At 34.5% G+C, this 26,001-nt stretch overlaps 1 protein-coding gene across 5 annotated transcripts in view; it reads left to right on the forward strand.

The window, feature by feature from the left end:
• Lar (tyrosine-protein phosphatase Lar) overlaps nucleotides 1-26,001 on the forward strand; it is a 538,153-nt gene that overhangs the window by 306,368 nt on the left and 205,784 nt on the right. For all 5 annotated transcript variants that reach the window (XM_089633273.1, XM_089633274.1, XM_089633272.1 and 2 more), the window contains one exon: nucleotides 11,977-12,151. In XM_089633273.1, the coding sequence (XP_089489399.1) occupies nucleotides 12,025-12,151 (127 nt within the window). In that variant the 5' untranslated portion in view covers nucleotides 11,977-12,024. The remainder of the gene's footprint in view (nucleotides 1-11,976; nucleotides 12,152-26,001) is intronic.

A 26,001-nucleotide genomic window follows, 5' to 3' on the forward strand; every position in this document is an offset into this window, starting at 1 on the left:
GCATGTAGAGCGAATGAGCGAAGAAAGGAGTGTAAGGAGGATATATGATGCAAATGCGAATGGTAGCAAAAGTCGGGGACGCCCGAGGAAGACATGGCATGATCAAGTGAAGCAGATACTCGAGTCGTGCCATGTCAAGGATCAGAATAATAGAAGAGTATGTATGAGACGATGTATGAATGTGAATGAGGCAAGAAGTGTGTGCCAAGACCGAGTTGTTTGGCAATCCGTCCTTTCTGCCTACCCCTTCGGGGAAACGGAGTGATGGTTAGTTAGTTAAAAGTATACACTTCGTGAACGATCTTACGCGATTTTTTATGTTCCTACTCACTTATGCCCAACTCATTCGTTATTTATTTATTGTCGTACATTTTATACATAAAATTGTGGGTTAGAATATTAGACAAATACTGCATAGATAGATATTGGATATGTGCCCAATGATAAACATAATAATATGAAAAGTATAATGTACGTCCAGGATAAGTTGCAATACAAGCGTGTAATATATTATGTCACAGTCAACATCAGTTTCTCACTAGGAAGTGCCTGTTATAAGAAACTAATAATGTCATCAATTTTTGTTGTTTGATACGTAATATCAAATTATAAAGTTGAAAAAAAATTATATCATGTAAATTTATTTGTATATGTAATACATTAAAGGCGAACAGAGAAAAATTAACATTTTGAGAGAACAGAAATAAAAGCGAAAATACAACTAAGCGCTCACAATAAATTATCAGATGACATATTTAATAATGTTTCCAAATCTGTCCTGCCTAAATCTAATAACAATTTTGCTATTTTTGGAACGAGGTACGAGAATACCTTTTGATACGTTGCTATGTTGCTCGTTGGAACAGAAAAGTCATTTCTACCCTTTCTTAGGGTCTGACGTTTGTCTTCGACTATTTTCCTTTTTTATGAACATGATCATTATCTTCAGTATACGAGTATTAAAAACTGTCGAACATCAAGTACATAAAATATTTATGCTTTATAACTTAATTTAAAAAAATCAATACTATTTTCTTGTTTTATCATTGTTACTATGTACAACAAATAGTTAACACAACTGTGTTACAATTATTTCACCCGAAAGTCCACTAGGGCCTAAATCTATCTACATAAATACAAATTTATTGTTCAACGTTGCATTCGAATACGCGTGTTTTTTTATATAGATGTCACCTGTGACAGGTAAGGTTTTTTTTTAAAACAGCACCATCTATTGGATGTAAAAGCAAAACACAGCTCAGGCAGAATGAGCCATAGCAATGCGTGGTGGTATACAGCTAGTAAATAAATTACATCGATATTTGATAGAACACTCATTATGTATAATACCTGTGGGATCATTTCTTTTTTATTCCTTACATGATCCAATAATGCATAACTCATTTTATTCCTTACATGATCCAATAATGCATAACTCATTTTATTCCTTACATGATCCAATAATGCATAACTCATTTTATTCCTTACATGATCCAATAATGCATAACTCATTTTATTCCTTACATGATCCAATAATGCATAACTCATTTTATTCCTTACATGATCGAATAATGCATAACTTATTTTATTCCTTACATGATCCAATAATGCATAACTTATTTTATTCCTTACATGATCCAATAATGCATAACTCATTTTATTCCTTACATGATCCAATAATGCATAACTTATTTTATTCCTTACATGATCCAATAATGCATAACTTATTTTATTCCTTACATGATCCAATAATGCATAACTTATTTTATTCCTTACATGATCCAATAATGCATAACTCATTTTATTCCTTACATGATCCAATAATGCATAACTCATTTTATTCCTTACATGATCGAATAATGCATAACTTATTTTATTCCTTACATGATCCAATAATGCATAACTTATTTTATTCCTTACATGATCCAATAATGCATAACTCATTTTATTCCTTACATGATCCAATAATGCATAACTTATTTTATTCCTTACATGATCCAATAATGCATAACTTATTTTATTCCTTACATGATCCAATAATGCATAACTTATTTTATTCCTTACATGATCCAATAATGCATAACTCATTTTATTCCTTACATGATCGAATAATGCATAACTTATTTTATTCCTTACATGATCCAATAATGCATAACTTATTTTATTCCTTACATGATCCAATAATGCATAACTCATTTTATTCCTTACATGATCCAATAATGCATAACTTATTTTATTCCTTACATGATCCAATAATGCATAACTTATTTTATTCCTTACATGATCCAATAATGCATAACTTATTTTATTCCTTACATGATCCAATAATGCATAACTCATTTTATTCCTTACATGATCGAATAATGCATAACTTATTTTATTCCTTACATGATCCAATAATGCATAACTTATTTTATTCCTTACATGATCCAATAATGCATAACTTATTTTATTCCTTACAAGATCCAATAATGCATAACTTATTTTATTCCTTACAAGATCCAATAATGCATAACTTATTTTATTCCTTACATGATCCAATAATGCATAACTTATTTTATTCCTTACATGATCCAATAATGCATAACTTATTTTATTCCTTACATGATCCAATAATGTATAACTTATTTTTTGTCGTCAGTTTGTTAACAACTTTGTGATTTTCACTCCTTTACGTCATTTAACGCTTCTCATTATCCATATAAACAGTTGACGTCCTCAAAGGTTCGCAGATGTGAATGGTAGCAAGGAGTGTGTGCCAAAACCAAGTTGTTTAGGCAATCCGTCCTCTCTGCCTATCCCTGCGGGGAAACCGCGTGATGGTTAGTTAGTTCAGTTGACGTCCTCTTTATTGTGTTATTTTATGTGAAATTACGTTCAGCCACCACACGGAGATTTTGTTTAGCATAATTTTTTTTCTACTTAACGGCTCAGCTTTATATGTGAAAACGACCGTTATTAATCTGTGGGTTACGCATACGCGCAGTGTGTTCTACTGACATAAATAGGGTTTCGGGCCGGACTCCGATATTAAGCAAGAGAGCAATGGTAGGGCTCGCTCTCAGTTTTCAAACTATCGGGTCGGTCCGGTCGGCCCTAGCATAAGTCAGACTGGCTGGTTGTCGGTAATTGTGGCATCTCAGCTGAGGCGCTCGTGTGGGAATAATCGCACACCGCATACAGCCTGTAATTAATGTCGCCATGACCTTGGTACGGCCACAATGATGTTGGCCTGTTGATTGGATAGCTGAATACCGCAATCACCGATGATCCTCGCCACATTGTTTACATTCTGATGTATATGATTAGATTCTGTGCCTATATAATTAGATATTAATTCAGTCGGTTTAAAGATGGTTAAAAAAACTAGCTCGTTGAAGAAATCTATTCTAAATGTGTCTGATTTAAGGACATTGGGGGATATCAGTCCATAATATTGCCTAAATTTGGTAATTTATTTAAAATTTTCTACAACAATATTATTTAAAGTAATTAGTAAAATCAGATATTAATAACTGTCGCCACGGTTGTTCTTCGTATTGTCTACCGCGCTTCTACGCTGGCTCTACGAAAACTCTGAAATAACATAACAATGTTTCTTGCACATTAGTAAGTTTGACTATAATAATGGTGATACCTAAAACTTATGCACTAAAGAGTAAGAGTAGATTTGTGAAGCCTTGTGCGGTCTACTCCGGCTAGGTCTACGCCGCTTCTACGCCGGCTCTACGGCCGTTGTACGCGGCTCTAGCCGCCCCGCCCGCCCGCGCGGCCAGTCGGCATCGCGCCCGCCGGCGGAGCGACGTGTGTGCCGCGCGGAATACCCCGATAGAGAGCGTAGAGCAATCGTAGCACCCGATATACGATGCGTACTCCGCGAGTGCTTGTTTAATCTGGCCTGAAAAAGTTGCGACGAGTTAGTGAAGTGCAACGTTTTCGAAAAAATAATTAATAGTGAAATTCTATGAAGTTTTTCTTAGTTGTTGAATTTCTGTGCTAAAATTGCGGTGCAATCCTAATAATAGTATTGTGATTAAAACGAGTTTAAGTGCATGGTTAATTGAATGGATTTGAACCACTGTCCCGCCAGTGGCGGGGCTAACACAGTGTTCCTTTCGTTGCAAGGTTTTTAATCAGCTTTTATCATGAGTCGAATCGATTATTACTTTTACCGTTAGTTAGTGCTGAATTATAGATTGAACCATAAATATATGATAGAAATCATTTTTTTTCCATTTTACAAACCTTCATTTTTAATTTGTTTTTTTTTTCTGGAATTTTAATGTTTCGCCATTTAGAGTAGCGGTCGCTGTCACCAATTAAGAGTCGTGGTCACTCTCACCGATTAAGAGTCGCGGTCACTCTCACTTAAGCCCAATGTAAAAAATCTTCGTTCTATCTGACAACAGAATATTCCTTAGAATAGATTTTTTATTACAAATTATATCGTAATGATTAATGATTCTGAAGTAAGTATTGGCTATAAATGAATTAATCAACGTGCCCGCTCTACTCAGCGACGTCAAATCGATCGTGCAGCATTTTTCTCTGTCAATGTTTTTGTGTGTTGCATGTTAATAAAATATAAATCTTCGACCATAAGGCTGTAACTCAGGCATCATTTAATATCCAAGATAGCTGTTGTGCCGACGATTAATCTTCCTTACGCGGATTATTTTCTCCCTGGAGTCTTACCAAAAATATTTTATCCACTTACAATCTCCCTTTCCACGAATATACTTACTTGTCTTTGGTTTCTTTAAGTATCAGAACTTTTTATTCAGTCGCCCTTTTCTCGCCTTGAGACTAACTCAATTGGATAGAGTGGAGAAAAATCTAGAATTCCTGACGATGTATTAAATTCAATACATTTTTAATTAAGTATTTTCCTATCTCTTTTATAGAATCGAACCATCCTCTTTAATCTTCACTTTAGAAGTAATTTGATCCGCGAATCATTATGAGCCTGTTAAAATTATACCCACTTATTTGTTGTTATTTTCATTATTCAGGTATTCGATGCCTAAGTTCAAAATCCACGAAAGATCGGACAAAGGTTAGGTCATAGAATACTGAGAAAACGATGTAACTCAATATTTTTTTTGATGTCGAAATAAATTAAGCATTTTCTTCCGTAATAATTTGGTATGAAGTTAAAATTAACTTCGAATCTCTTAAAATCCTTCCACAAACAAGTTCAAAGATATACGAAAAGAGAAGGAAAAACATGACATTATGTGAAAACATTTTTTTACTTATTCTCTCCTGTACTGAATCACATAAAAGCGTTTTGGAATCCCAAAATTACTTCCGTAAATCAACTTCTTTCTGAAAATGAAAACCTGGAATTTATCATTAAATAATTAATTTTCACCATTTTTCGGATTACGGAAAAACTTTTAGGTAGGTACTTACCTGACACTTGAATCTCTACAAAGCTTAACTTAATGTACGTTACAATATATACGTAAATTTAATTATTTTATGAAAATTCACATTTGGAAGTTACGCTTCAAAATATTGAGACGAATTAGTTGTTTGCGCCCGTTCATACGCAATACGAATAAATAGTTTTTTTATCCGTATAAAAAAATCAGCTCTTTCTAGAAAGGTAAACAAATACAATGTTGGATGGAATCACCGATACATTATTGTATTTGTATGCCTTTTTTGAAAGAATTTTGTTTTTCTACGGACAGAACTATTTATTCATATTCATACGCGCATGCACGGGCGCAAACCAATAATTCGTCTTACATTTTAAAACATGACTTGAAAAAAGTGTATTTTCATAAAATAATTAAAACTACGCCATCTACGAATGCATAGATAATAACGTACGTTACGTTACAATTGAATCACATTATATATGTATATATATATTTCAAAGCTTTTCACTTTGAAATGAGGGTACTTAAGAAAATAGCTTCGCTCATTTAGATAATCTGCCATAAAAACCTTTGCAAATTTATAAATCGTGGAGCTAGAGCTCTCTCGAGTCTTCTCTGTCTGAGAGTTTTTGCGCACACAAACAAATAAGAATAGTGTTCTGCCTTATAGTTTAAGAATGTTTGGTTCTATGAAGTAATAGATTAGTAAATTATTTTACGTGCGGTACCTCAAAGGGATAATTAAGGGTGGAAGATGTCTGAAATACTCTCCTAAGGTTTATAGTTACATCGGCTTCGTTTGATTTAGCTAAAACCGCTGACCCCTAGCCCGGCCCGGAGCTATGGATTTGTTTTCTGTTAACTGTCACATTGGACAGTCATTATCCTGTAACATAAAAAAAAACTCAGAACAAGGCTTTTTGGAAGCAATAAATTACCTCGCGAACGCTAACAACAAATTTATATGTTTGTAGCACTTTTTTACATTTACACCAATTACATTACCTTCTTAATTTAGTCATTCCTTCAGCAGACGAAACAGCTGTCAAGCATTGAAATCACTTAACATCGGAAAACTTTATAAAATCATTATTGCACACTGTTGTTGTGCAATAATTTATTTTCTGCATTGGAGAATAAGTCCGAGAGTTGCCACTAACGCAACCAGCAACACCTAGAATATCAAACAATGCCATTACATTAGTGTGTGCCTGCTACAAAGCGGTAACTTTTTATTTGTTTTTGTTAGTTTTGTTTAAGGTGTGAGAATGGTAATAAAATGTATTGGTCCGGTGGACCGGGGAGCGCGGGGCTGGCGGGAACGGAGCCACTAGGGGTTGCGGGACTATTGTTTTTTTTTATAGTTCTGAAAAACCTCCATCCTTCTTTATCATGCTTTACTTTGAATTCTATTTACCCTTTCCTGGTTTTACCTATATTATATATTCCTTCGGTAGCAGAGTTATGTGAATTTTTATGACGGTATTTCATCAATATCATTGCCCAGAAAGCTTTACGGAGGTAAAGGGATCAACATGTTTGATGTTTTGGAGATCTTTAATAAAATGAAAACACTAAAGTGAGTCGTGAAATCGAAACGTTCGTTGACCGATTTTATAATGTATTTCTTTTCGTAGGCTTATTTACGACCTATTTACACATCGCCTTATGTGCATATGGCCTAAGGCTTAGCACGCACTGCGATTAAACGCAGCAGTATTTCGAATAGATGAAAATGCCAAACCGCGTACAAACACACACTGCAGCTGGCGTTTTTACTTAACTTTTACTTTTTGTTTCTATTTAACTATGGTACTGAATTAGAATTAAGTAAAAACGCCAGCCGCAGTGTGTGTTTGTATGCGGTTTGGCGTTTTCAGCTATTCCAAATCCGCCGCGTTTAATCGCAGTGCGTGCACCCACTTCTTTGAATTAGAGAGCGTAAATAGATTTCTCAGAAGAAAGTTTAAACCTTTCAAGAAGTACCGGTTTATTTTGTTTTGGTGGTCAATTCTATATCATCATTCTATGTCATCACAATTATATCCAACAAAAGAGGGCCCAAGTTTTTTGCACTTATCATACACCCAAAAGCTGATATCTTGATAATCAAGGTACTGATAAATTCTAGCAAAAATCTTCTATCTATTAGTTCTATCATAAATGATAAAATTGTTTCTTAGCTGAAATGTCAACATTCTATCTGTAATGCTGGAAAGAAACAAAGGGAAAGTTTAGTTTTATCGTTCGCTGTGCAGGTGCTATGCGGTGCGAGGTGGTGAGAGGTGGTGAGCCTTTCAGTCTGAGGTAGCCGTCCTCCCACGTCCTGGTAGATAAACGCGGACGCTTTTTATTACCGATTTGCAGCGGTAAATGAACCTACCCGTTCAGCGGAGGTGCAGAGTCGCCCGCCCCCCCTAATGAGGCCGATTTCGATTCGGCCGGCGTAAATTTCACCGCACTGCTTTAAACAATTCGGTCCGTTTACTTATCCGTGCGACACCGCCTGCCCTGGCCCCGGCTTCCCGCAGCTCGCGATGCCGACCGCGAGCTCCTCTTTTATTCGGTGGAAATCACATGCGGAACAATGGCCACACAACAATTGAATAGCTAAATTGGAGAAAAGGTCTTCTATTTTACAGGAACAAGTTAACCTACACGTGCCCATATACGTGCCATATCACCGGGCCAAATAAGTTAACACGGTTTTATTTTAAGCCTTGATTGTTTTCGTTTCTGGGATTAAAGTATTTTTGTGTAGACGGAAACACAATTTCCCAGTCGTGAGGATTGTGTCGAGCGAATTTCATTCGTTCGTCTTTCGTAAAATGTTCATGATTGTATCCAAGATTGCATAAACTTTTCTTCGTAAATTTCATCTAGAATAACGAAGAGTATTCCTAAGACAAATTCTTACATGGCTCGAGATGACTTTCAACCTTTTTATTAGCTCGTTTAATAACCACCTTATTTACAGTTCGCGTCGTGTATTTCTTCTCTCTGAAATTCCCAACAGCTGTAGCATGAATCGTTGATCTGGAAATAAACAATCTCATAAGTACCTAACCGTGTTTTTCACCACCCGTGTACAAATTGGTAAGAGTTAATAATTGTATGAGATATGGACCTGGCTACTTCCTACTGCTTCCAGCCTACACGTTAAATTGGAACCCGATTTGGCTCGAACGCTCAGTAAATCCAGTTGGGGACGCGTTCATTGAAAATTGATACGAAAACTCCGCACAGACTGAGAGGTTCATTGGATAAACATTTATACATTACAACTGCTTCTGTTGTCGTCAACCGACGACTTGTGAACGCATAAATGTATATTTTTTGCATATTATAGCAGTAAAACTTTATTCAATAATAGGAAGCTCATGAAACTGGAAGTTCTTCTTCCGTAAATTTGCGATAAAAGCATTTTTTATCTCAGAAATTGAGTTTTATTACAAGCATTTTTTCTTCCCTCTGGTTCGTATGCCAGCAAATTTTGGTTATATTCAGAATTTGTCTCTGCTGTATTACAACTTGTAAAATTTTATTCAAAATCACACGTTAGACCATTTAATTATTGTATTTATTTTTATTAACAACGATCATAATATACTCATAAATACTAAAACGGTGTGACTGATGATAGCATAATGGAGACGGTGTTTTTAGAGACAGTCAATTTAATTACTTTCAATTGGAGGAACGTGTAAAACGCATTAGTTGATTAACACAATATTTTTACGGGCATTATTAAATTGGAGGTTTTGCAAGCCTTAATCAAGAATACTCAATTATTTAGTACGACAAGTTCGATAGCACACACGCTTCACGTGGTCCGCCGGCGTGTTCATTATGCGAAAAGTTCTGTAAAGTACCTGTCGCGTCGCGTGTCTTTGTCATTAAAAAATATTCAGCCAATGGCAATGAAAACTTAGTCATGAATATCTAAATTTGACTAATATATTTATATCAGATAAAACGAGTACATTATTACAACCGTTATAAATGTTTGCCCCGGTATAATCTGACTCAATCAAAAAATGAAATTAATATTTAAATTATTAATATTAGAATATATTTTTTTTATAATACAACCTAAGTTTGAAGTTGATTACGACAGTTTCGTAATGAAAATAGAAAAAAATAAACTTTCAAAGTTAAAATGTGCTTAGTTTTTCTTATTTAATCATAATAGTATTTTAGCATCGTAAACCCAAATTTGATTAGCTAGGCTTCTGTATTTCACTTACAAATTAATTTTCTCTTAATTTTGTAATGCAATAATTCAATGCAATAATAATAATGCAATGGTTTCGCAGCTCTATCTCAATGATGGCGTTTGGTTAAATCCAGCTGTTTACGTGCCAGCCATCTGATAAATAAACCTCTGGTTCGTAAGCCCACCGCATCCTCGGGAAATCGGTCACATCGAAATGGAATTTAAATTCCTCTATTAAGATACTATGAGCGTTGTGGGGTAAGTTCCCCCCCACTCCCTCCGCCCGACCAGAACATCTGCACTTAATGACTATCTGCAGAAGATCCGAGCCAGCAGTCTTGTATTTTGTTGCAATTTATTTTCAATTATGTTGGCGCTTGATCAAATAATTACCGGTAATCGATTTATTGCCAGTATTTTCACATAAACGAACCACCTTTAGAGGTTTTATCGAACTTTTTGTCATTAAAGCAGCGGAAAAATACCCGCATCGAATATCGCCCTTTTTTATAGATTTTCCACAGGAAGGTACTCGTAATTTTAAAATAATAATTAGCTAGATGTTTTCCACAATTGCGTAGTTATAAAATTGATATTTTTAGGATTTTTTTTTAATACTATTAAATTTTATAAAACATTAAAATTTAAAAGCCATTTAGATGAAATAAACCATTCCGGAAGTACATAGAACGGAGTCCATTATGTTATAATGCTTTGTAACACATTATCCTTTCAGGTACACTTCCTCTTTAGGGCAGCAGAATTTTTTCCCTCAATTCACTTAAAGTAATTACACGAAAATGTAATAACCTGTCCGGTAGTTCTTTGTACTTTGTCTGTTAAGAAAAGCATAAAATCAGAATTATTACTCAGGATTGATTACTTTCAGAGTTAGTCTTTATGTTTTGTGTATTACCGACAATAACAACAACGATTTAATTGTAGTGCCTCTAAAGCTGTTTTTTTTTTTAAATTTTTTGTCTTGCTAGTTTCTTGTTAAATTTATTTGAATTTCGACAGTGGTGTCGAGATCAGTTTTCTCCCGAAAGTGAACAAAATAGTAATATGAAACTGGATTTACTCAGTTACGGATTATTAATGATGCTCGTGGTCTCAATATGGTTCTTAATTCATTATTAGAATCATATTATTGTTTAGAATTAGTAACATGTTTATGCTCAGAATCATACCATATTTAGTCTTAAAGTTAAATTTGTTAATTTATTTTCGTTTTTTTCTTGGTTTACAGAAACATTTGTTGTTAAAATAGTCCTCAAGATGAAAGGCCTAAAAAGAAAACAGTGTAGGTTGTGAATTGATTCCTATAACGAAAAATGATAAAAACATTTCTTTGGGATCCTGTACTGGAAGAACATAAATCGGATAGCCGAAAATCATGGACTTCGGATGAAAATCTTGTAAACATTTCTAGTGATTTCAACAATGTTATGAAAATTCGTAAACGTTTAAAGGCCTAAAACAACATGGCCGCAACCGAATTTTGACATCGAATCTAATAAAACAAATTAATAATCGATAGAAAAAATAAAATTACGTCAGTTTTTTTGATAATATTGTAAAAAGACACATGACCTAAAACTGTGTAAATAACAATTTAAAAAAGCACTTTAATAAAAAAAGTTATCTTTTTATAAACTAGTGATTTTCTTGCATTATTCAGTCGATTTGTAAGACTTCGATAATACCCGTTTAGTGTGTTGTGATAACAATTTTCTGAAACATTCCCGATTAGTGAATAACCAATCAATTTTTCAATCTTTCTAAGTGTAAAATTTTCGATGTTTTCTTCCTTCGTATAAATAAATAATAATAAGTAGATGTGTTTAAAATTTAAATGTTGAATTCTTATTCCATATCTGTGATATTACCGTGTCTGTGTTTGATGTAATTTTACAAACCATTTCACCTCATAACGAGAATAGTGTAAATTGCACTCCATATTAACTGCAACCAGTGATATATAGAATAAGAATTAACTGATTGATTATAAAACTATTGACAATATTATAAACAATTGACATTTAAATAAATCCTTATCCTTAAAATTCCAATTCCGAAATTCAAATTGTTCAATGTTATACATTGACATTTTCTGAAATTAGTCCTTTCATTCGAGTTGTGATTGAGCCAACTTGAATAAGTTCTAACCTCCCGATCAGTGGCTGTCCCAGTCACTGCAGCACGTAAGTACCCAGGTGGCTAGCGAACCTCCTCTTCGTAGACCAGTGTCCCGCTCACCCCAGCCCTGTCCAGTGTCCACCCTGCCCGCCTGGTAGTCTAGGTAATATATATGTCTCTCCTGGAGATTGTATGTTATTATCACTGTCCATTTTTGTCCACTTGGAACAGGCGGCGGAGGGCGCGGGGCGACCGGTCACCTGAGGCCGCGCCGGTAAAATGATACAGCGGTACAGCAGCTGTGGTGGACGGACCACAGCGGGCCTGCTACTGACGCCTAGCCGTCTCAGTACCGCTGTACTCATACTATGGCTTGCCTTGTTCAGCGCTGCGGCCCACGCAAATGGTGAGTAACACTATTTTTTATTATTATTGTGTTGTTTTCAGACTTATTCATGAACACTTTTACTACCCCTTAGTTCGTAATTTAAGCTTCACTTTTGTCGTCATCGTGATTTTTTAAATGTCTAATTCAACAATGTATGGTACTTCTGATAACTTGTGGGTTGAAAAATCCAACCTGAACGATAACCTTGGCATTTACATTGACGGAATGAAATGTTGCGCTTAGATTTAAAATGGATAAGCGTTTACGTACAAACCATTTTGGGGGTTCATAAAAAAATAGTGCTTTAGCATGTAATAACGACAATGTGTTCTTTTGTTGTTGCGTTAATGTTAAAAGATACAAAATCCCCCACACAGACAAAGCGTCATGCTAAGCATATTTCGCTTACTATTGAGGTACAACACATATAAACAAATGGAGACGGTAAACAGTAAGACATAAACAGAGTTCGCGCGAACGGTGGTGGTAGTTATTGCAGTTCAAAGGCTGTTTTTAATTGTTTGCTCCTCGGCGTAAATAAAGCGGCTTCCGCTCGGATGCAATTACAATCTGCGCGACATATTCTTTTCATTTTAAATGTCCCTTTTAACCCCCGCCCTCTTCTGACCCGAAGCAGACTCCTTTCATCTCTCTGCCGACTGTACCATTTAAACTTTGCTCATTAGTGAACAAACCTAACTACGTTTTGGGTGAAAGTTTTTTTATTTGCAAAATAATTCGCGTTATTTCGATCGTCTGCAGCTATTTGGAATTAAAAAGGCTACTTTAATTTTTAATTGATAAAACATTCATTAGCAATAACCAATCTTGGAGAATTCATTCGCCTTTCTCATTTTGTCTACAAAATTCAAAAAAATATTATTGCACAAAAATACAAAGGGTATAGCTTATAGGTTAATCCTATTTCTTCCAGCTAACCCAACAAATACACATAGTTCTTCGTTCCGGAAATTTGTAGCATTTGCAATATCATCCATCTCTACGGATTTGATTATCCGAATGTTATTTACCCAATGCGATGCATTACTTATCAATTCTATACTCGTAGTTAAAAAAGTAAATTGTTTGTCATGGCCTCTGTACAGTTCACAAAACATTACAAACATTTTCAATGTGCAAATTGTGTAAAACTATAAGGATACACTATAATTTCATTATCACAATATATTGATTTGTGTTGCACTTTGAATTTGAAAGCTTATCTTATTTTACATGGTTATTTGTATCGCGGAAATATATATATATATATAAAATATATATTTTATCAAAGAAAGACAAACATTCCCGCGATACGAATAACCAGGCAATATTTTAAAATCTCTTACTACCATCACAGTAAGCGGAAGATGTTGCTTGTATCGTGATGGATGACTTAGCCAGCTGAGGAATTAAACTCCTGACTCAGACGCGATGCCAACTCAGCCACTGTCTGGCCAAGCTACTAATTGCGAAATAGTGTACTTCGTTTTAGTCAACTGACGTATCGTACAAAACTATAGTTGAATCTGGAGCTTAAAAGAATTAAAATTTGCTTTATCTCATTCTAAATATATTTATTTACCTTAAATTTTTCACAAATTCCGAATTGGCGTAAAACAGAATTTTATGGTTTATGCCTTTATACACAATATATAACATCACCGTTGATAGATCACTACCTGTCTTGATGTTCGCTCCATCACAACTTCAAGGACTTGAAATATCGGAGGCATCACATTGCTTAGGTGAATTTTCCATTTATTTTATCTCGTGTATTTCATCATTTGTCATAACTCAAACACAGTCTGGGCGGCGCAATCTGCTGTGGGCAGGCAGACGAGATATTTTAAGGTTTTATCTTAATGAAGTTGTCTACCACGTACACAAAACTCGCTGGAAACAATGGAAGACGGAATTTTATTTATGAACTCTATTGAAAACTGCGGAAGAAGGACGAGATATCTTGAATAATCGCTTTCTTTCTTTGAAAGTTGCCGCGATAGCAATCTAGTGAAGTCTGTCGAAAATATAAAGCGAAGCGCAGGCCTCTATTTGAATTCAGACTAGTTCATCCGCAGTATCTTTCAATATCCACTGTAAAGATTAACGATTAAATTATCTCGCCGTATCAGCAAAAAAATCCTGCCATATATACCAGTTAAATGTTCCACAAGGTAGTATGCTTGGACCAATATTGTTTTTAATCTACATTGATGATTTGTGTAATTTAGATATTCCAGGTAACATTTTCAATTACGCACACGACACTACTTCAATATATGAGGGTAAAACCTATAGACATGCTTTTGGCGATTGTGATTCAGGATTAAGGAGTCGACTGAATAACATTTTTAATTTGAAAATAACAAAAACTAAATTAGTGGCTTCTAGTACCTATATCATCAAAAAGTGACACTTCCGACGCTGGTAATCATATATCTGCAAAATTGCTATCCCTGAAAAAGTGTAGACTGTATCAAGAACCTAGGTGTAAAGAATGATATTTTTTTAAAGATGGAACGACCGAATTAAGGCGATGCCATACGTAGTAATGCAAAATCATGTGTATTTGGTTTGAAAATTTGGTCGCCTAGAAATGTTTCAGATGCTCTCATTAAATACTGCGAGTAGAATACATCTTGGCCTGAAATAATCGAGTATTATTTTATAAAGTCTTTTTATAAGCCCAGAAAAAAATAATGTAAAGGCCTATGAAAACTGCTTTAAAGTTCAAAATCTCCTACTTACGAACCCATTTTCGGTTATGATTTTATTGTATAATGTGGCCAATTAAGTTATTTATAAAATGATCGAAAAAAAAAAAATATTTGTGCCTGAACATTTACAACATAAAATAAAAGGCACTTTTTGGCCATGTTTTTTTCTTGCATAAATCAAAACAGGCGGATGGTGTTAAGCGGGAATTTAAACCTTATCGCAATCTACGTAAGGGTTATTATTGATAGCGGCTCAATTAAAAATATTACACGACATAGTGCATCGCCTTAAATATGTTAACAAAGAATATCAGAAGGTTTACATATATTTTTTAAATATATCTATTTGAATTTCGATTATGTTTTCTTGAAAGAATTAAGAATGAATAAAATGGAATCTATCCACTTCCCGACATCCGATCGAGCTGAAACTCGGCGGATAGAATCGTTGCCAATGAAAATTCATTCTATCAACTGCACTCACGCGAACACACGTGCATTTCTCTGGAATTGGATGACATTATAAAAAAATATATTGTTAATACACGAAATAAATCTCGGTACCATCCAATTAGGATTCGGCTTAAGTGGTAGCACGGCTCACTCATTTTAGTCAGTCCCTGGGAGGAAGGCTCAATCCTCAGTCAAACCATTTTTTTTTTAAATTTTAAAATAAAATTTAATAGTTCACAGTAGTTAAGAGCCAGTCTCTATTGATGAAGGTCCAATCGTCAGTCAACTTAGACAATATTGGATAAAGAGAAATTAAAAACTGTCTATTTTTTCTTTGTCCAATCTCGAAATTAACTAACCATCACACGTTTCTCCGAATTGGTAGGCAGAGATGACGGACCGCCAAACATCTCGGCCTTGACACACACACCTTACCTCATTCACATTCATACATCCAATCTCGGATTTCTTACAATATAGAATGCTGACAGTCTAAATATTAGCCATAAATTGATTGTTAAAGTTATGTTGGTACAAAAAAACGAAATATAATGTTATGTGTATAAAACAGCTGGATATAAAATAAATGCTTTGTATATTTTTTATCAACATTATATTTGCAGAAAGATCACAACCGATTTTTTTAAATAAATATAAACACCCGCTAAACTGCCAAAGCAATTTGTCAGCAATCATGTTCATAATATTAATTATAAAACGAAAGCACACATATAACGATAAGCCAGATATATATAGAAATGATATAAAATAAATACTGAAGGATAACATACAATGACTACAATACAAACACATAAAATAGATATAACACAGTCAACGTACTCATAGGCATACACACACTCAAAGGAGCACAATAAACACTATCATAGGCATTATTATACAATTACATGCATTTAATCAACGAATACTAATGTATTTATGAACAATATCAATACAGAAAATATTGGTCCGTTAACCTTTTTTTAGCTTTTTTAATTTTTTTTCTTTATTCAGTGTTTTTTTTTTGGCTATTACAATTATTGGGTATGTTAAAACCACCAAGCTAGGCACATGCCCGTGTTGTGATGATTGTGCAGGTTGATTCGTTTTTTTACATCCATTGGCTTCTTATTAAATATAGAATACACAAGATAAGTAAATGGTCGTTGGCCGTATTTATCAGTATTTTTTTGAATGGACATAGATTCATTTTGACTAAATCTTGTTTTGTGTGTGTGATCTACTTTTCCTTCATCCGACAAAAGGTTTTCGCATACAATTTTAAATCATAATATCCCTCGAAAAGGTATCAGGAACAAAAAATCAACTGAATCGTATAGTAATTTTATATCTCTTCTTTGTGCATAAAATGCTTTTGCTTACCAAAAGCTTAGTCGTAGAGTTTGGGATTGTTTGAATGTAACCTATATTCGTCTTGCACGAGTTTCCCCAAGACGTTATTTATTCCATGTCTGATATTTTTAACGTACTTGTAGGCATGAACTTCTTAATTTTGTAAATTCGCCCCGTAATAGCTCGTAGACTTTTACAAATATTACTTATGTGAGTATCCCATTGCATGTGCGTGTCTATAGTTATCCCCAAATATACATACGATTGTACCAGTTCAATGGTTCCACATTGGGCTGTGTAAAATTGTGTATACACTCAAATGTATGCTACTTTATTATAAGCGTCATGGTATATTGAGATTGTATATGCATTAATTTAATTTATTTATTTATTATAAGACCCGCACCATGTGACCATTTCTATAAAGAAAAGAAGCCGTGCTTCATGAGTTTTATTGCAATGGAAAATTCTTCATGCGATATGACTAGCTCCGTATCATCAGTATTGTTCCATGATAACTCAACACAGTGACAATTCAACACACTTAAAGTGATATAAAGTCATTAGATACGATGAAATATTTTAACCTAACCTAACCTACTTAACCCAGTTAATAAACTTTTTGTTTCATCACTTTTTATGACTTTATATAACTTTTTAAAGATGTGATGAATTATCATTTTGATGATATATCCGGTCACCCATCAGTACCTATATACATAATGTTTTAATATACAAAGGTGAATATTTTATTCATGAGTGAAAAAGATATTATGTATAATGTTGGGCCGAGAATTGACCCCTGTGGAACTCCTGTTGAGTCATTGGTTTCAATTTTTTCAATTTGGCTCCACGCTTCGTGGAACTTCGTGGCGGCACATAGTAAAACCTCTTTTGGTCAAATAAACTTTCTGTATCTGGCTATGTTTTTCCAGATTATAAGAAAATAAAATAAAATAATAATAAAACTATCTGTATCAGGCTATGTTCTTACAGATTAGATCTATATTATATATCCAGACTGTATAATATGGATAGATATATATCCATATTATACAGTCTATATAATATGGATAGATATATATCCATATAATACAGTCTTTCACTTCCTTGGTCAAATTTAAAAAGCGTGTTAAGATTTTTGTGTTGACAGACGATTGTCGTAATATTTTTTCATCCTTGCCCTTCCTTAAATAATACGATTTTGTATAAGGTCTATGCGCTAAAAAAGTGTCGCCCTAATTGTTTTCATGTTTTCTTTGTTTATTCTTGAGAATAGTGATTTATTTATGGTTCAAATATTTTTACAATGCATTCGCAAAGTACCCGTCGCAAAGTACTCTTATAACTTTTTTTGTTTTCTTCTGTCTGTGCTTATGTGTGTAGTTTATATTGCCTACGTCAATTTGTAAAGTGTTATCCTTGATAAAGGCTATTAGTCCCAGTGAGGTTAATTATTATGCGAAAAACTAGGATTTGTTTTTTGCGAGAAGCAATAAATAATGTATTGAGAAGTAGGAAATCTCTGTGTACATGTCCCACTTAAAACTCTCGAACAGAGATGTTAACTAATTATAATTGATAGTATTCCTACTGTAATATGCACAGTGTGATATGAAATTTATTTTAAACTATATCTTTCTAATACCTACTTTTGTTATGATTTAATTCATGATACAGGTTTGTGGAATTCCATTGATTCAAATCAAATCCAGAGGCGGCTGTAAGGTCAACGCTTTTAGCTTAACCAAACCAATTTAACTTTAAACTGTGATTGTCTTTAGAACTGATTGCATTGATTTAAATGCTTTTTACATTTTTTATCCTTCAGACTTCGTTTGATTTTATATTTGTGGATTTATTCCGTTCTCAAAGAAAAGTGTATGAATGCGAAGTGATATCGCCCTGTCTCCGTGGGGGAACTGGGGAACTCCCCCAGGGGGGTCTCGGGTCGGGTGTCGAGTGTCCCGCGCTTTGAGCAGCTTTTTGCACTGTTAACAAACTTGGAAGTCCTCAGACTCAGACCCTTGTGTTGTACCGTGAAACCTTATGCGCCCTGGTCGCAGGTTGCAGGTCCTCGGCTCTTGACTCCTGGTCCTTGCTTTGCACTCGCTGCCTTTACTCTCTGAGGCCATAACTTGAACCTTCTGCACTTTTAATGTTTATTATTTAATAATACCATTGGTAATTAATTTGCATTTAAAAAAAATATTTTATGATGTTTGATAAATTGTTGTGGTAATTTTCCTTGTAAAAATAGAAATTCTTAGAATGTGGAGCGAATGCACGGAGAATATTTGACGCACGAGTAAATGGAGTCTGGAATGTTCCTGGAAGTCTAGTTAATAGATCAAAGTCGGACCATGTTCAAGAGTCATTGTGGGCATTTTCAATAAAGTTTTTACATTGCGTTTTGTTTCTTGTTCCACTATTTTGATTAGCTTTTACGAAGATAACGTATTACGGAATATTTAAGAATTATATTAATTAATATGCAAATTCAAAAATTTACTATTAGTTACTAAATACAACTGTCGAACCCATACATTTTTAATTAATTATTTAGACTAAAATGTAAGTAGTGCGTTTCCACTATATTCTATGAAACAAAGTCCGGTTTCGTAATTAATTTTAGGTGTGTGCGATTAATTTGGTGGTTTTTTAAATGGCTTTCATTTTTAGAAAATATGTAGTTTTTACGTATATTTCGACCAGCATTAAACAAATCACGTTTAACCTTTTTAGTTTAGAATTCGTTAGTTCTATTCCGTGTCCATATATTTTTTAACCACCCTCGTTAAGGCTTTTACGTAGGAATAGTTTATAAATTTATAAACAATTATAATAGATATATTCGTTTGCTATTTATTTTGCTATTCTGTTGCTATTTTGTATTTTCACCGATTTTATTATCAAATATTTTAGATAGTTACTACATTTTTTTTTGCAATTATATTGTACAAATACATAATATGTATTTATTTAAATATTTGTATAAGTAAATAGACTGGCTCCCCAGCCAGACCCGATAATATTTCTTTACCGACTGACTAACTAACTAACTAACTAACTAACTAACCATCACGCCGTTTCCCCGCAGGGGTAGGCAGAGAGGATGGACCGCCAAACAACTCGGTCTTGGCACACACTCCTTGCCTCATTCACATTCATACATCGTCTCATACATACTCTTCTATTGTTCTGACTCTTGAGATGGCCCGACTCAAGTATCTGATTCACTTGGTCGTGCCATGTCTTCCTCGGGCGTCCCTGACTTCTGCTACCATTGACATTTGCATCTGACTGGGTCACTAAATTAGTTAATAATATGTACCTTTACTTTATAATTCCAATAAAATGTTACTATTGTATTTTTTTAATATTTTTTTGCACACCAAGAATATTTTGTATTCAATATGTGGTAAATTGCAAAAAATCACTAAATAATCCACCTTATAACCTTCCATTAGCATTCTGAGGGAAGTACTTATTATTGTAGTACATCACAGAATTTCTGCAATTCTAGTAATCTGGTGTTGTCGGAAACATATAAATAAAAAGTAACTGGATGGGAAGAATAAAAAATGATAAAAATACGTAGGTAAAAACTTTGACTAAAATGCCCTAATACCAGATAGGTTTGATAAGATGGTAAGACATACTTGACATGCTGAATTGTGTAACCTTTCTATTCTGCCTATTGGTTAATTTTAATTTGAAAGGAAAAAATCGTCTCTTGTTCTGTCACTAATGCGACCTTTCAATATGGAATTTTGTCTCCTAAAAAGTCTCTTCCAAAGTACCCACTTGTCTTTGTAACAAAATTATAGTCGACTTAGTCTTACAATCTACGGCAAGTTTTGTCGGAATTGAAAAAGTTATTCCATAAGTATTTCAAGTGGCAAGAGCCGTTAACTGTGGAGATTCGCCAAGTTGTGCGGAGCCGCGGCTTCGCATGATGAATGGGCACAGTGGCACTAGTACAGTAGCACACATCACGACTCGAGTATCACTGAAAGCCTTATTATGACATAATGGTGTGTATAGAACACGTGCACGTAAGCAAGCCTGTCTTTAATATCCGCGTACAAGTACAACCGTAAATCGGTTCAAATGCCGCACATACCCTAGTGTTGGAGTAGCTGGCCTGAATGCGAACTTATAGGAATGTGCTGTGAAATGTGTTCTTATAACTAATGCCACCTCAGATAATGGCCTTTATGTGCGAACGTAGACATAACACATTTAGTAAATTGATTGCGAATATGGATCCTATTACTGCTAACCACGAAGTATCGCACTTCTCCAACTATCTCCGTTATAACGTATCTACTTGGTATGTTGGTATGCTGGTCCCACGGACATAAATATTATATTACGACTTTGGAATCAAAAATAATGCCTTCCACTCTGTGTAAGGGTCTCTGAGTAACTAACTTTGCCATGTTCAAGCTTTATCACGATAGCCTTATTAAAAACCAGATATTTTTTAAATTGACTTTTTAATCAAGGGAAATGGTGAAGTCGGTTTGACTATAATCATGCTATACTGCTTCCATAGAATTTTCGAAAACTACGCCCAAGGTTGGCTTTTATGAAAGTTCTTTGACCTGCGGGTAAATATGCCCAGCTTTTTAATAAATTCTCGGAATATCGACGTGTGAATACAGGCTTCAAGCTTTTAAATAAATGAATTGGCATGCTTAAAATTAACGTTTGATCGTTCCTTGGTTCATGTTTTCGGCCATTTATGGATATAAGCAAAAACATCTTATATTATTTACTCCATTTTAATCAAGACGGGCAAATATGTATTTTATTTCAAAATAATTATTATATTTATTGATTCTATTTATTATCCGAGTAATACTTTAACGGCGTTTTTCTAATACCGAACAGACGTAGGTAGATAATTATTTGCTTGTTTTATCCGTTTTCAATAACATACAATGAAACTGTGGGTATCCTTCGAACAATGAGAAGCTTATCATCCATTATAATATGAGATAGTGACGGAGAATTTTTCTTGGAAAATTTGATCAATAACTGCGAAGATCCAAATTTTCAATTTAACCTCGAGAAATTAATAATTCATAGCTGGAAGGTACCAATTTTCCGTAACAAAGAATACTCCTTCATTTTACGGGGCGATTTTTCACTTGAATGACACGACAATAACTAATCTACTTTGGGCCTTTGTTCGTTTCGTTTCTCGATTTGTCACGAATACCAATGGAATTACCGTGCCGCGCACAGATTCCTCTCGGGGAGGTATTTGTCGTGGCTCGGTTTTGGTTTTTAGAGTGTTCCGAGCACCCTCGACGGGCTAAGGGCCCCTCCAACCACGGGCCTTATAATTTCGGCTTCTTGACCCAATTAGGTTGGAGCGACCCCTTGTATAAATCACTTTCAGCCTTGATATTGCGTGACAAGTCTGTTTAAAAAATATCTACATGTTACTTGATACTCCGTCTTATACGAAGATATTTTTAAGCCGTGATTAAGAGTATCGTAATACAGCGTTTTGGGCATTTGCACAGTTTATTTGATCAAAACACGAGCGATAACACATTCAGTATGCGATATTCGGCTTGCACGAAACTGGGGGTGGAACAATTGGGGGTGGCTGCCAATTTAATACTTCAACTATTACGGTTGTTGATACTACCAACAAATGCAAGGAGAATGGTTGTCCTTTGAGGATTATCAGTTTGCAATGTTTGCATCCTTTTTTCTCCTAGACTTAGTTCAACATGGCGGCTGCTCGAATCCCCCCCATTCCGAGTGAGGCTTTGTTTCGAATACGTACTTTAGGAAATTGAATAACTCACTTGGCACATCAGATTATGTATTTATTTAACGCCCAGAGGGCTTTTATATGTAGGTGGTACAATTTTTATGACAGACAATTTTGAAACATAAGAAAGAAATAATCAAAAAAGGATAAGAACACATATATTAAAAAAATACAGCGTTTTTAATGGTTTCCAAAAATACAACTTCTATTTAGGAATAGTGTTGGAATAAATCTTTTACGTGATCCACAAAATTCGCAAAGTTAATATTAAATATATCGACATCACCTACGTATTGGTTTCCCATAATGTGAAACCGTTGTATTAGGGAGTCCGCACTGTAGTTTCGCTTATGTGTGCTGCAGTGGAATAATGTATTTTGTCGTGTTGTTATTGCAGATATTCGTAAGTTTATGAGTTGCAGAAGTTCGCAACAGTCGAATTTAGAGTTTAGAATTTTGTATAAAAAAGTAAAGTCGTTTATTTTACGCCTGTCTTCCAATGTGTTTATTTTTAGAGTGCTTAAAATAAACACATTTTTTATAATAAAAAATGATATTGTAAGTCTTCTAGTGGGATATTTAATTTTAAATTTATAAAACGTAGACATTTTTTTGTATACGCTCAATGTTATTAATGTGAATTTTGTAAGAGGGAGACCAAACTACCGAGTTGTATTCAATTATGCTTCTAACTAGAGATGATATATATTGTACTATTTACGAATGTTAAATTGAAACGTATGTCTTATTTTATTGAATAAATGATTGATTCATCATAATCAAGTGATACTATAAAATATTTATGGGATCACTTTATGATGAATCAGCCATCAAAGAATTGACTAATGAGGTTAACGTTTCCATATCCCAAATTAGAGACGATTTTCGGTGTTTGTTTCCTAAGATAAACGACACATTCTAAAAGCTTTACCCTTTATTAATTTTCCCTAATTCTTACACAGTCATCGGCAGTTTTCATTAATAAATTCAAAATTCAACCCCGATTTTTTTATTTCCATTTTTTGGGTCTTTTTTTTTTAGCGTGCTAGACAAATTACGCTTCCCTCTAATAATCCGATAAAGCAAAAATGGTTCACGAATTGCCAACCTAAGTAAACAAAAACGCCAAAGAAAAGACACATCAAATATATTTTTTTTATTAAAAATCACTATCCACCGATATATTTACCTAAAATTTGTTAGTGATCCAAATGCATACGACCAAGTGGTATTTGCATGGTATATTTTTCGTATTGTGCTCTCTAATATTAGTAGAGAAATCAATAGATGATGGCTTGTTTATTGTGATTAATTTTTGGGTTACTATGCCGTGTTGAGCTTCCTTTTTATTTTGCCAACGTTTCGGACACTTCCAGTATCTATCATCAGGGCAGATGAATAGAATGTGGTGAAGTGTGTATTTGTGTGAAAGTGGTTCCGTGTTACGCGCGTTAAATCCGTTAAGGGCCGGTATTTCAGTATAATGGTAAGTTAAATTTATGTAGTTTCAGCGTTTAGTTTTGGTGTAGCCGTCAATTACCGAATACCAAGTACTATTAAGCTTAGCTTCTCTCGTCGTCTCCATTAATATTATTTTTATTTATTTCAATTGCCTCCGTAATTTAGCGTGCTCGATGCGTTTCGGGTCTTCCCAGGACTTCAGGAACAAATGCAAAGTAATGGCCGGTTTCAATACGTATATATGCGTGATAACCCAAAAAGTAATCACGATAAATCTTTTGGCCGTGACTATCTTAAAGGTTCTCGCTCTGCTGAATTCCTGGTTTTTTCTGGATCCCGCAAGGATCAATTCTTGGACCGCTATTTTTGTTGTTCATCAACGATATTGGCTCAATCATCACTCATTCCTCTTATTTATTATTTGCTGATGACCTAAAACTCTACCGCATAATAAAAAATCTCGCTGACTGTGTCCTCCTACAAATCGATGTGAACTGTGTCGCAAACTGGGCAAAAATTAACTGCTTAAGCTTCAGTGCACCTAAATTCAATGTAGTCTCTTTCTCAAGAGCAAAACAGACGATCATATTTGAATATTCAATTATCGATAACATTTTTCATCGCTTTAGTCAAATAAAAGATCTAGGGGTTACTTTTGACAGCAAAATGACATTCCACCAGCACACAAATGACTTATGCAACAGAGCATATAAACTGCTAGGCTTTGTCATTCGCAATTCACGCTCATTTCAAAACCACTAACAATTAGGCTACTTTACAACTCACTGGTGCTAAGTGTACTGGAGTCGAATTGTATTATCTGGGCCCCATTTGAAGCATCCTATATTTTAAACATTGAAAGAGTTCATAAAAAATTCCTTCGTTTTTTTTATTATTTTTACGCCTCTATGGAACATATCCATATTTATATCCATCGAGATTTATTCTAGGTATGACTTACTACCATTCTCTAGAAACTCGTAGATATTTTGCGCTGCTAATATATTTCTTTCAATTAATCAATGGCCTCGTCTCTAACGGTGAGATTCTGGCGCAAATCAATTTATTTGTCCCAGAGTCTCACTCTCGGGCACGTCACCATAACATATTATATTGCCGATTGAGTCGTACAAATCTGTACCCGAATTCGCCCGTGGGAAGAGCGATACGCTATTTAAATATATTAGATAAAAATTTCGACATATTCTTCGGAAAATTCAATGAGTTTGTAAGGTTTTTGGCGCTACATTCTCACTGTGAAAATGGTACTTTTACAATTAGTTAGATAAAATATCTGTAATGTTGTAAAAATTTTTTGTACACAAATAAAAAAATAAAAAATCTCATAAATCACAGACGGCTTATTTGTTTTGGCGCCAACGCACCTCCAGGGAGCGACCTTCCGAGTATAGTGAACTTGAAAATGTATTGGAAAGTAAGATTGTGTGTTGTGTTGGCACCTCCAGGGAAGTGGCGCTGTAGTGGTGGTGATCCTGAGTATATTCACCAAGTTTCCCTGTAATTAACAGGGTGCGGTACTTTCCGCCGTTTCTCTAACTACTACCCTTACTTGCCACGCATGCCAGCCGCCGCTTTTTACTGGACTTGCGTAATGTTTTATGACTGGGGAAATTTGTTTCATTTGGGTGCGTTTTACAACTTATAATAAAGTTTTTTATCTTTAAATTAAGCTATTTACATCTCGTAATTGCCATTAGGGTAATTGAGAAGCCTATCGCGCGATCTTGTATTTACTTATTTATAACATTTTCATCTTTTGTCAGAACACGCCTGTAATATACTTATACCCTTCCAAATTCATACGCACTGCAGATTGATACATATTATTATATCCACACTATCTTCAGACATCGCTCTGATTCATCGTTCCTGGTGTGGGGAACATTACTTCTTTTGAGTACCTACTGATAGTAGTCAACGCTAGTCAAAATATGAAGTTTTGTAATAATTGACTTGGTGAATTTTTTCGCTATTGATATACGTTTAGTTGATTTGATATCACAATGAAAGGCCCAATAAAGCTAACCTTATTTCAGTTGCAAATGCATGCACACAGCGTTATAATCTCC

This window comes from Hesperophylax consimilis, chromosome 7 (assembly GCF_061612785.1).
Source record: "Hesperophylax consimilis isolate HC1 chromosome 7, BYU_Hcon_1.0, whole genome shotgun sequence".
NCBI classification, from domain to species: domain Eukaryota; kingdom Metazoa; phylum Arthropoda; class Insecta; order Trichoptera; family Limnephilidae; genus Hesperophylax; species Hesperophylax consimilis.